Consider the following 12,187-nt stretch of genomic DNA (forward strand, 5'->3'; position numbering starts at 1 on the left):
TGTACTTCAATAGACAAATCCTTCAATGCACTTATTACATATCTCTGGGGTGCCAAAATAGATATCCTGACCACTACGGGGCCGTACCTTGTCCGAGACAGTGTAGTGGCACTTGCGGAGTTTCCTGTTCTCGGATGTCAGCCTCTCTGCAGCGGCCTGCAGCTTGTGGATGTACTTCTCCAGTTCCTCTGGGTTGTCCCAGGTCACTTGAACCTCCTCCCCCTTCACCTTGGTACCTGTGGAAGTGAAGAAATGGGAGTTTTAATAACTTGTGCATGTACTTTTCCATTTGTCACTATTAACTATTAATGTGAGTGATAACTCTGTCATAATGTGCATACAAGAAACCCACAAAATACTTTCTATATGCCTGAATTGTTTTATATTATCCGCTATTCAATGATGACTTTGTTATGATGTAATACACAATATTACAACCCTGTTATCAGAACTAGCACAAACATGCAGGCAAAGCACCAGTAAAATGGTTGTCATGTGTTTCTGAAAGTTAATTTTTACAATATTAATATAAAGATTTGAGCTTATTAATTTCATTTCTACTTTTGACCTCTTATACTACAAGCACTTCCTACCAGTTTTGGGGTTCTTAGCGAGCCTCTCAAAGGCCTTGGCTGACTCCAACATCATAGTCTTCTGGCTGTCAATCATCTGCTGGTCGATCGTGTTGTAGAAATGGGCAACCTAAAGCAAAATGAACATTAAATTTTACATACTTTCAAGTATGCTAGCTTTGTTGATATTAATCACCAAATTACAATATATATTTTTTAATTATAACTGTGTACATGATTTAACTTATTCATCATTAGATTCAATACTGGCCATAGATAATTATAGGCAATAAGTAATATTTTGGTTTTATACTTATTTCATTTAGCTTGATTATGCAGACAGCTTATAAGCTGATATGAATCACACTCAAGTCCATTTCTAGGACAGTAACCAGTCATGAAGAGGCCTAGATAACTTTGCCTAGGTGGGGCTGGAGCCCACGATCTTTTGGTTAAGCACTGGTGAGCATTATCACTTTAAAAATATATTATAGTGGCAAAGTTTCTGTCATTTCATAGCTTGGTACTTGGTGGCACTAAATGTTAAATTTCACCTGCTTAAGGATACAGCCATGCCTGTAGAACTTTTGTGCTGTGCCGGAGACATGCTGTATCTTGGCGGGCACAGCGAAGCCGAGGGCTGTCAGCTGTCGCACCTCTCGCATCAGCGTCACCAGTCTGTCACCGTAGTTCACAACCAGCTCGCCTGTCTTGTGGTCAAGCTCCATCAGCCGCCCATTTGTCTCAAGGCTAATGTTATAATCAATAATAATCTAAATTTTATAATGTAATAATCTCTAGACCTCAAATAAAAATCAGGTATAAGAAATTTAATATTTCTTACATGTATTATGTGTTTGTGAGTGTGTGTTTTGTGCATTTTGCATGACCAGTAGTTTTCTTTGTTTGGTGTGCACATGTCTATGAGAGCACTTAAATTAGCTTCTATAAAGGAGGTTATAACTATATCCAAAGTAACTGGATGTGGTCCAGGATGCCATCACTTTATTGAAGATTGAGAATGCTACTTCAGATTGATATTTTGTTTATGTCTGAGTGATGCAAATACTTTATAGATCTTAAACTGTAAATTCTGTCCAATACCTGCACTGACAGAGAGAAAAAAATCATATATATCTCAGAGAACTTACTGTCTTTCGGCCTGGTGCAAGACAGATTCCATGCAAAAAATAAATGGTGCAAAACATAAAAGTGAGTGGATTTTCTTAGGAGAAAGGTGACATACCTTTTCAATTGTTTAAACAAATTGGGTTTGTACTGAATTTTAAGGGAATGAATGGTTGTCATATTCGTGAATTGCTTGAAATGGCTTTTTTCTAATCAGAAGTCTGTTTGCATTAATGTATAGGGTAATTAATGAGAAATGTATATACATTTGTTATCAAACTGTACTTAGAAATGATAATGAATTTGTTCATTTGAACAGAATGTAAAAAATGAGAGAATTTTTTTTTAAATAACATGTCAAGAAAATGTTTTTGGCTGACTTATTTTATTACTTTTTATGATAAATAACCTAAAATACAAGTTTCTTTTTTTTGTTATCCTTTACAGATACAACTAGAGCTGTCACAGGAGTGACGAATACCCCCAAATGCCGCCTGGACACAGGAATGGCAAACCATTCCTTTGAAAAGAGGCCATAACTCCAAGGTTACTGCACACTGCATCTTCTTTTATCATGCATGTATTGTTTTATTTAAATCTGTTGAGTAATTTAGAAGTTACACTGCTGACAAGAAAAACTAGCCTTTCATGAGTTATCGTATGGAAACGGTTTTTTCTATTTTTAGTAACAGTGACCTTGACCTTGGCCCCACCAGCCCCAATATCAAACTTGACCTGTATTTTCTGATGTTACACCTGTGTACCAAAAATTGTTCAAATCTGTCAAGCCTTTCATGAGTTATCGTCCGGAAACTGTTTTTCTATTTTTAGTAACAGTGACCTTGACCTTGGCCCCACCAGCCCCAATATCGAACTTGATCTGTATCTTCTGATGTTATACCTGTGTACCAAAAAATTTTCAAATCTGTCTAGCCTTTCATGAGTTATCGTCCGGAAACCATGAAAACCGACCGACCGACAAGCTCACTCCTATATACCCCCTCAAACTTCATTTGTGGGGGTATAATCAGTGAGAAGTCAAACCTGAGTGGTTTCTTTGTGTCCTCAATGAGGGCTAGTATGTCCCTTGACCACTCATCGAAGGCCTCTGACCGCCAGTTGACCATTTCATCATGCATCTCGGAGGCCTCCTTCCGGAACCTCGCGAAACCACTAAGGTCACTCAACAGGCTCTCAGCTGTCTTCAAATTTTCCTCCACCTGTTACCAATATTTATTAACATTATCGTTGATGGTTGCACGAGAAAACAATTTACTTAGCAGAAACAAGGAAACCAATAACCTCTTTCGTGCCCGAGATAAAAAGATAAGAACATAAACACAAATTATAATAAATATGCAAAAGATGTAAATATTTTCTTCAATTAATTTCTACAGTCCCGTCGACGTCGGATATCTCGACTTTCCAGTTTTGTGGACTTTTTTCTCCGGTCCCGAATTTATTCCTTCTTATTCTATAAAAAAAATCTGCTTGAGTCGATTTTTTATCTCGATTTTTCGCTATGTCAATCTCATAATTCAGTCCCTGTGGTTGAATTTCATACATTGTCCTCGTTTCTTATGTTAAACTGTAGATCGAGTTTTGTAGGTGCGAAATTATTTATGACAGTTTGCTGCATGTCGCTAAATTACCGTGCATGTCAAAGTAACAAACTGTCATAATTTGAGGTTTATTGGTAAATGTGAATAATTAAAGTTGTTTGTTTATGGTTTTGATTAAAGAGCCATTTATTGCTTAAGCTATTCATTGAACTGCACAAGGACGCCGATGACATCATCAGAAAATTCAACAACATTGAAAATTACTTGACGAAGAAATTTTTCTATACTGGCTGCATGTACAAAACAAACAGTTATAACGAATGCATTATTTTAAGTTGATGTCATATGTGCTGTACTGTTTTCTTACAATGTACAAGTGTATGTAATTGCAGTTTTATGTAATTCATAAACGCAAATTAAAGTGAAACTCTTATTCAAAATCAATACATACACATGTATCACAAACATCAATTTTGAGTGATAAACCTTTAACTACTTACTAAATAATGCATTTATGGAAAATGAATTAATTATTACAAGATTGTAACAGTGTATTTAAAAGCAAAATATTAAATGATTGGTGAATGCTAAAAGATTAACTGTGGTGTGCCATAGTCGCATAAGGTAGAAATACCATGTTTTATGATCATTTCTTTCAAATTAAACTGGATATCATTCATAAAAACCATTGTTTTGGACATTTATTCATCCTTTTTGGAATATTAAAACAAAAGTATTAAATCTGGCAGATCATTTTTTGGAGGAAGAGTGCATCTTTAAATAATTCATTTTTTCACTTACTTTTCAATAAAACGTTAACTATTTTAACGACGGTTACAAGACTGTTTAATTGCAGAAGTCGGACGTCGGACATAATTCAAACTCAAATGTGTTGGGATTGGTGATATTTCTTGTAATTCGTTTGTGTCGAATGTTCGTTATCTCGACTTTTTTCCCTAGGTCCCGACATAACGAGTTTCGACTGTATTTTATATGACAAAAAAGCGGTGCCTATCTGAGGAAGTATACCTTGGCCTCGAGCTGCCTTACAAAGACGATCTGGTTGACAAACTCAGGCAGGTTCTTCCCCTTGGGAAATTTGCCGTGACTCGCGTCATTAAACTGCTCCTGGATGCCTCGTTGGCTCACTGTCAGCTGACCTAGCAACGTCTCTCTGAAAGAAATCAAGTCACATTATGTGAAATCATTAATATTCGTGGGACATAAATTTTTGTGATTTTCATGGGTTATCTGCGACTTCAAGATCCCAATGAAAATTGTACCATTAATTCTAATATTATACTGCCTGTGTAAAGGGCTTTACATGTATTCACATCAAATAAAGGTGGTTGTAATTTAATCGAGTGCACATGTAACTTTACACAAATCTTCAAGTCAGTGTTATGTTTTTCATGGATTATATTATACAATGAAAATGTAAATTGAGTTTCACTGATCAGATGCAGCCTAGCCTACCTTTCACCAACCATCTCCTTACTGATGCCAGGCCTCTTGATCAATGACTTGTACCTCTGAAACTCTCGCAGGAGCTGCAACAACAATCAAGGACCATTGGAGTACATATCAGTCTAATCTGTATTGATACTGCATCTTTTATATTCTAGAACTTCTGTAATATTTTCTGAATTAGGAAAGTCAAACTGGTTTGTTACACCTATAAATATGAACGCTTAGCCCAGATCACCTTTTCAAATCTGAAATCAAGAGCTGATTTTGTATTCTGGCTGTGTCAAAAAAGTGTATATATATATATGTATAGATATATAAAGGATGAAAGGGAAACAGCACTCAGTAATTAACTAACTTAACACCATACCTGTCAGTAGGGAATTAATTCCTTACCTGCTGCGGGTTTCCATCCATCTGTCTAAATTGCGCACGGAGCTTGGCGACTGTGTTCTGCTCAGCAGGGGACATGATCCTCTCATACTGGGAGACAGCTGCCTGCCAGAGGGGCTGGGTGTAAGGGTTATATTGAAGAGGGTTGAGGCCCATGAAGGGGGTGAACGCCTCATCAACACGCAGCTCTTTCTGCTCCTGCGATGTCATCAACCGCAGCTGCTGGTCATGTACGATACGCAGGTCCAGGATCTGAAAGGGGGGCACAGTATTGTGTTTAACATTTTCACCACATGCAGTGAATATCAACATTTCTAAACAAACATACCAGATATCAGATTACCAGATAAAACATTGTAGTAGACACATAACACTTTAATAAGATATCTTACGCTAATGCGAGATATTTTCAAAATGGCATGAACACATACCTCCTCCAAGCGAGCTGCAAGTTTCTTAAGTCCCTCTGGTGAGACCTTGTCACCCTTCCAGGGATGGATGGTGTACCTCTTCCAAAACTGAGTAGTCAGGGCCTCACATGACGATATCCAACGCTCACAGATGGAAATACCTGATAAATAAAAGGCTCAATATAATATTCTGGAACTGCAATAAAGGATAAACTAACTATTATTTTAACACAGTATATAACTAAGTCAATATTTAATAGGAACATGCTTAAATTTTATACATTTAGTTCAAACATAATTATTTTACAACGATTGTGAAACAAGCAATAACACCATTATATTAATCACTCTTGTTTGCACAATTTTATGCGAGTGTATGGTCAAGTGGCGTAGTGGGGGGAAACCAGAGTTCCAGGAGGAAACCCACTTGTCCTGCTTGGTGACCACAAACCAAACTCACATGCATCCAGGCTGAGAATCAAATCCAGATGAGAAGCGTACGCGCTACTGAACTAACCGGACAACTATCAATATTTTCACATGCAAAGTGAAAAGCTAAAGCTAACGCACATCCATGTCAAGCAAAAATGATCCAACCTGCTCTTAAAGCCTCCTTTATCTGCCCAAACTGGCCAGTCCATAGGTTCTCCTCAGCAAGCTTTCTCTGGACAAAACGTCCCAATGATCCAGCTGAAAGCAAACAGATTTTTTGTTACTTAACTCCTACATGGTTAAAGTGAAAGTTAATCACTGCTTTATGATGTATCTTATTAAAAATTTTGGTTTTAAAAGAATATTTGCAAAACATGATAGACATGTACACAGTATATTCATGTACAAGTCTGACCTGCTGGAATGAACAGGAGCAAGAAATGCTGCAATGCAACTAAACCAGGTTTTGAATGAATGACAGAAAAGTTTCAGCCATTGTTCTGAAATTCAGTTTAACCTGTTTTTTCTACTTTAGTTTAGTAACAGTGACCTTGACCTTGACCCTAGAGCCCCAATTACAATCCAATGAAAGGTCTCCATATACTCATCCTTTATACCATATTCGGTCACAATATGTCAATTGACCATTTTTGATATTTTAGTTACAGTGACCTAAATTCTAGACCTTAGAGGCCCTAAATACAATCCTATTAAAGGCCTCCATAAACTCTTCCTATATACCAAATTTGGGCACAATATGTCTTCATTACCTAAAGTTATTCAGTACCAACTTTTTTTCTTTGTTTATTAACAGTTACCTTTACCTATGGGTCCTAAACACATTCACATGAAAGGTCTCCATAAACACTTCCTATATACCAAGTTTGGTTGCAATATGTCAACCCTAAATAAAGTTATTCAATACCATAGTTGAGTTTGATGCTGAAACAATGACATACGTCATTCTAATATGGTAACCACTCACTGGACTTTCAATCAATAATTCCATTCACTATTACTTTAAAGCTTAAATGAACCTGAAAGAAGAACCACATTTCTTACCAATACAGTCCATAAAGTGACTCATGCGGTTCTCTGGGTAGACGTCTACCTCTGTCTGCCGCCAGATATCATCTAGCGTGTCCTGCGTGATGTCCACCATCTCCATGGCGTCCATGAGTGACATGGCATCCAGCCCCCCATAGTCCTTGGAGATTGGCTTGAACAGCTCCACAAAGTGCTCTGCCCGGTCCCGGGAGTCCCCACGACCCGATCTAGCCACGTCTGCCCAGTAATCAAACTCATCAGTTGGGCTCAAAACACCTGAAAAAATAAATCACATGTCTCTTGAAAAAGTCAATTTATTTTTATTAAGATCAATGATTACAATTAAGTAAGCCAGCTTCACATATGCACTTTTATAAAACTTCAATGAAGAAGTGCTAATCATTTTAATACTATTTTTACTTTGGCCAGATTCTGGTGTGCAGTAGCCTGTGGTTATGACTGTATCAAAACACATCTACAAATCCTTTAAATGCCTTACTTCCAAGATTCTCATCTCCACCATCCTTGCCGCGGAAGGAAGGGTCCTGTTTACGGAGAGCACTTCCAAGCCCGGCCTCCAGCTCTCCAAGCAGGCTCTGCAGCTTTGGGTCAATGTTCCTGCTCCACTTGCCATCCTCACACAGCAGAGGGGCATATACCTGCACACGTACATACATGCATAGGGTATCACACGCTAGGTTATGGCATTCTGATATAAACAAGAGCTATTACAGAGACAGTGCGCTCGACTATTCTGTCGCTTTTCAGTGTAAGGATTGAAAAGTTTTGGCGAAACATGCATGGATCACTGTTAGATTAGATTTCAATGAATACATGATGTGCGGAGATATTAACATAAATGTGGTTACATGCAAAATTTAACCAGAATTTTTTAAGTGTTATAATAAAGGGCCATTATTTGCAAAACACAGTTATCTAACTTGATTATTCAATTAGGTTGGGTGGTTGAATACCATTGTATAAAGTCTCAATGCAATACATCAAGTAGTTGCTGAGATATTATCCTATGTGTGCTAACATGCAAGACCTTAACCAGAATTTCTAAGTTGCATAATAAAGTGGCAAAAATTATATTCTATAAAAGATAGAGTTATCTTACTTCATTAAATAAGAAGGTTAAATGGTTGGGAGCCTGTGTGTAAAGTTTCATGCAATACATGATGTATTTGCTGAAGCATTGAATTAAAAGGGGCCATTATTTGAATTTAATGCAAACTAGAGTTATCTTACTTGGTTATTTAAGTAGATTGGATGGTTGAGTACCATTTTATAAAGTCTCAATGCAATTCATCCAGTAGTTGCTGAGATATTAACCTATGTGTGCTTACATGCAAAACCTTTACCAGAATTTCTGAGTCAAATAAAGGGCAATTATTTGCATTAAATGCAAACTAGAGTTATCTAACTTGGTTAATTAAGTAGGTTGGATGGTTGAGTACCATTGTATCAAGTCTCAATGCAATACCTCAAGTAGTTGCTGAGATATTAACCTATGTGTGCTTGCACGCAAAACCTTAACCAGAATTTCTAAGTCAAATAATAAAGGCCTATTATTGGCATTAAATGCAGAGTAGAGTTATCAAACTTGGTTAATTAAGTAGGTTGGATGGTTGGGTACCATTGTATAAAGTCTCAATGCAATACCTCAAGTACTTGCTGAGATATTAACCTATGTGTGCTTGCACGCAAAACCTTAACCAAGGGGTGACGCCGACGCCGACGCTTGGGTGAGTAGTATAGCTCTCCTTATTCTTCGAATAGTCGAGCTAAAAATACAACAATGCTATTCAGGACTCTTAATGAAAGTCACAAACACTTGTCACCACAATACAAGATACATGAATCTTTATTTAAAGTTGGGTATATGATATAACAATAATGATTTTCCGCATATAAAAACAATCAGTTTTTACTCTTATGGATAGGCAAAAAATATCTTTTTTGCAATATTTAAGCAATAACTGACAACAAAACTATTCTATTTACTACTCGATTATGTCACTGAAATAAGACAAAAGAGATAATAGAATTTTTTACATGGGTGTACACCATAACACCATAATTAAGAATAAAAGGATTTTGTACATTTCAATTAATTTCCTTTTTTAGAATGTAGGTTTTGAAAAATAATAAAAATAATTTAATACAACAGGCCATCACGTACCTTTTAATATGACACATTTAAGCAATTATGTTTGTAAGAAAAAAATATATGGCAAAGCAGATAACGCTTCACACTGTATTCTTCACACTATACACTGAATCCTTAACACATTGGTATATCTCCTAAATTTGTTTATATTCAATATTTAAAAGTGTTTTTTTAACTCAATGGCAATAGAAACCATGTATTAAACATTTCTTTATGAAAGCAAAAATACAACATAAAAACCTTTTGCATTGCATGATAGAGGGTGTTGAGGGGCGAGTCCAGCATTGATGACACAACTATGTTTGTAAGCAAGTTGTCTGGCGTGATCACGTCAGGTCGGATCTTGAAGAACACAATGACCCTGTCCTTGCTGTCGCCAGGCTCAACCTGATTTTATACAACACCACAATTAAGCAAAACCAGAATATCAGAATAAACCAGATTATCTAAATGTATTTACATGTACATGCATATCATAAGAAAGCTGATAAGAATATAAATTTGTATACAAAAAAATAATCATTATATAAAGTACAAAATATCATATTAAAAGATGACATTGAAGTTAACTTGCCTTGTTGGAGAAAGCCACAGATCTGACCCTACTCTTTGGGTCCAGCCGCGCAGCCAGAACACTGGCATTGCCATCATCCAAGAAGTTATTGAGGGAGGGTGAGTCTGGTAGATTTTTCAATGCTCCATCATTCAACGGTACCGCAAAGTGGTTTGCAGTTGCGGCAATTATAAAATCCTTTCTTGAGTCACCAGCCATTTTCTAATTGTTCATCATCTAAATTTCAAATATGTATTATTTATTATATACTGTTTTGATAAATATCTGGATAAAAGCATTTCTAAACGACTTTGATCATTTACAATTGAAATGAATACCAATTCAAGATAAAGTTGATAAATGTTATTACATGAGAAACAGTCTCACACAAATACCAATTCAAAAGATCAGTTGGTAGAGGATTGTATATTGTTTGGACAGTGGTAATTTGAACCCTACACAAACTAGACTCATCCTCCATTTTTACCTAAACATGACCATAATGTCAGTTGCTTTTTTTCATGTGAGGGTTAATTTCAAAGAGTTAAGGATATGGAAAGGGGCTTTAGGTCTGTATTGAGGGGAGATGAGAGTACTGCAAGCACCGATGCCAACATGCATCTGTGCGTTGTCATTGAGATTTTTTTCGTTCGAAAAACATTTCAATTAAAATTTAAATCAGGACTGGTAACTTCAAAATTTGAGGAAACACCAGGATAAATGTTCAGATTGAAATCTGCCAGTTAAATTAAATCACACCCTGTTATATATAAAATTATAATTATTGATTTGATTTGATCTAAATAACCATAATGGGCCAGAACCACAAAGGGCAGAAAAACAAAGCAAATAACATATGTAGTAATAAAGTAAGCCTGAGAGAAAAGTGTGCGAGGCAAGAACTGAATGCCACCTGTGAGACAAATGGTGCTCTACAGAACGAGCTGAGGGGCTTATTCTGACCAACGCATCTTATCATGTTCATGTACCTTTACAGAGGATCCAGGCAATTCTAGCTCAGGGCATTTTAGTAAAGGTTTGGAAGAGGCCTAGCCTTTCCCTTTTGGAAAATAAATGTCTTGCATCAATTATTGGGAAAAGATTAAATAAGTTACACAAATGACCAAACAAACAAGAAGGTTTGTTTTGTTTATTTCATTGATTATCTTCTTTGTTTATATTTTAAATTTTGCTGTTTTGAACATCTGTAATTTAATTCTATTTTATCATCACTGGAAAAATATTACCCTATTTAAGGAAATCATATGAAGCAATATGAGATTTTTTGTCATTTGGAGGGGCTTTATTTTGACCCATTTTTTTTATTATAATACACGCAGTACATACCGGTACTACATGGTCTTATTAACATCATATGAACGGAACCTTAGTGTATACTTCGATAAATGTTCAGTTGGACAAGACCAAATTTTCTTAATTTCCTTCCCTACAAGCTGTGTTATGTGACGGAAGTAAATCCAAGATGACAACATAGAGATAAACTGGTATACTTAGCACATTCAATGCTTTCAAAGGATGTCCAGTTAGCACAGTGGTTAGCACACTCGCTTCTCTCCAAAGCACCCGGGTTTGATTCCCGGCCTGGACATATGTGAATTTAGTTTGTGGTCACCATGCCGGACAAGTGGGTTTCCTCCGATTTCCCCTGGGTCGGGGGAGGGGGGATATACCGTGGATATCAGGGAAAATTGGCCATATTTTTAACTTCCAGGTGACCCGACAGTGCCGAGTGAATGCGGTGGTTTTGTTTTAGCAGGGATAGTGTATGGGCCTTACCTAGGATGTCCCCAGGGTGAGGGGGCGTTTGGCAGGGATTTTACCAGCAGTTTGTTTCCGCAGGGCAGGGATTTTACCTGGGATTGGCTGGACTGAAATTCAAAGTCTCTGCTATTCCTCGAGTCAGGGGGATGGGGGCATGGTTACAAATGACTTGCGCATAACAAGCACAGTACTACCTATGGTTGCAGGTCAAAACGTCCCCAGGTTAAAACATCCTACGGTCAAAATGTCCCCATTTTGGTCAAAACGTCCCCATCAAAAGTCAAAACGTCCCAACGGAATTATTGTTTTATATATATATATATGTTAAAATAAAACTAATAAATGAATTAATAAATAAATCCTACCTATCAGATGATCTGAGGATGGAGTTTTAGATTAAAATATTTAGATAAAAATATACAGTATTCCTCAACTTCTCGAAACTGTCAAAACATTGAACGAAGTATGTCAAATTAGTATATATGTAAACAATAATGCATACGTCTTCAAAAGTAGAGACAAAATAAGTTTGTTGGTTATGTTATATTTCTTCAGCAAACATCAGTGGAATGTAGACTTCAGAAACATTTTAGAGACACTAGTTTCGATTGGTTGTTGCCGACGCCGGTTCCTTTGAGCCAATCGTTAACGGGTTTACTAACACCGAC

At 36.7% G+C, this 12,187-nt stretch overlaps 1 protein-coding gene across 10 annotated transcripts in view; it reads right to left on the bottom strand.

Annotated features, from left to right (window-relative positions):
* LOC128227480 (cytoplasmic dynein 2 heavy chain 1-like) overlaps nt 1-12,101 on the bottom strand; it is a 49,201-nt gene extending 37,100 nt beyond the window's left edge. For 8 of the 10 annotated variants that reach the window (XM_052938069.1, XM_052938068.1, XM_052938066.1 and 5 more), the window contains exons 1-14: nt 11,885-12,013; nt 9,759-9,974; nt 9,425-9,571; nt 7,511-7,670; nt 7,027-7,287; nt 6,130-6,222; nt 5,554-5,693; nt 5,126-5,374; nt 4,739-4,812; nt 4,292-4,436; nt 2,745-2,920; nt 1,127-1,322; nt 594-702; nt 88-236 (exon numbers count right to left, since the gene is read on the bottom strand). In XM_052938069.1, the coding sequence (XP_052794029.1) occupies nt 88-236; nt 594-702; nt 1,127-1,322; nt 2,745-2,920; nt 4,292-4,436; nt 4,739-4,812; nt 5,126-5,374; nt 5,554-5,693; nt 6,130-6,222; nt 7,027-7,287; nt 7,511-7,670; nt 9,425-9,571; nt 9,759-9,956 (2,097 nt within the window). In that variant the 5' untranslated portion in view covers nt 9,957-9,974; nt 11,885-12,013. The other 2 variants (XM_052938061.1, XM_052938062.1) reach the window with 2 other exon arrangements.
* Nucleotides 12,102-12,187: the final 86 nt, after the last annotated feature.

This window comes from Mya arenaria, chromosome 3 (assembly GCF_026914265.1).
Source record: "Mya arenaria isolate MELC-2E11 chromosome 3, ASM2691426v1".
NCBI classification, from domain to species: domain Eukaryota; kingdom Metazoa; phylum Mollusca; class Bivalvia; order Myida; family Myidae; genus Mya; species Mya arenaria.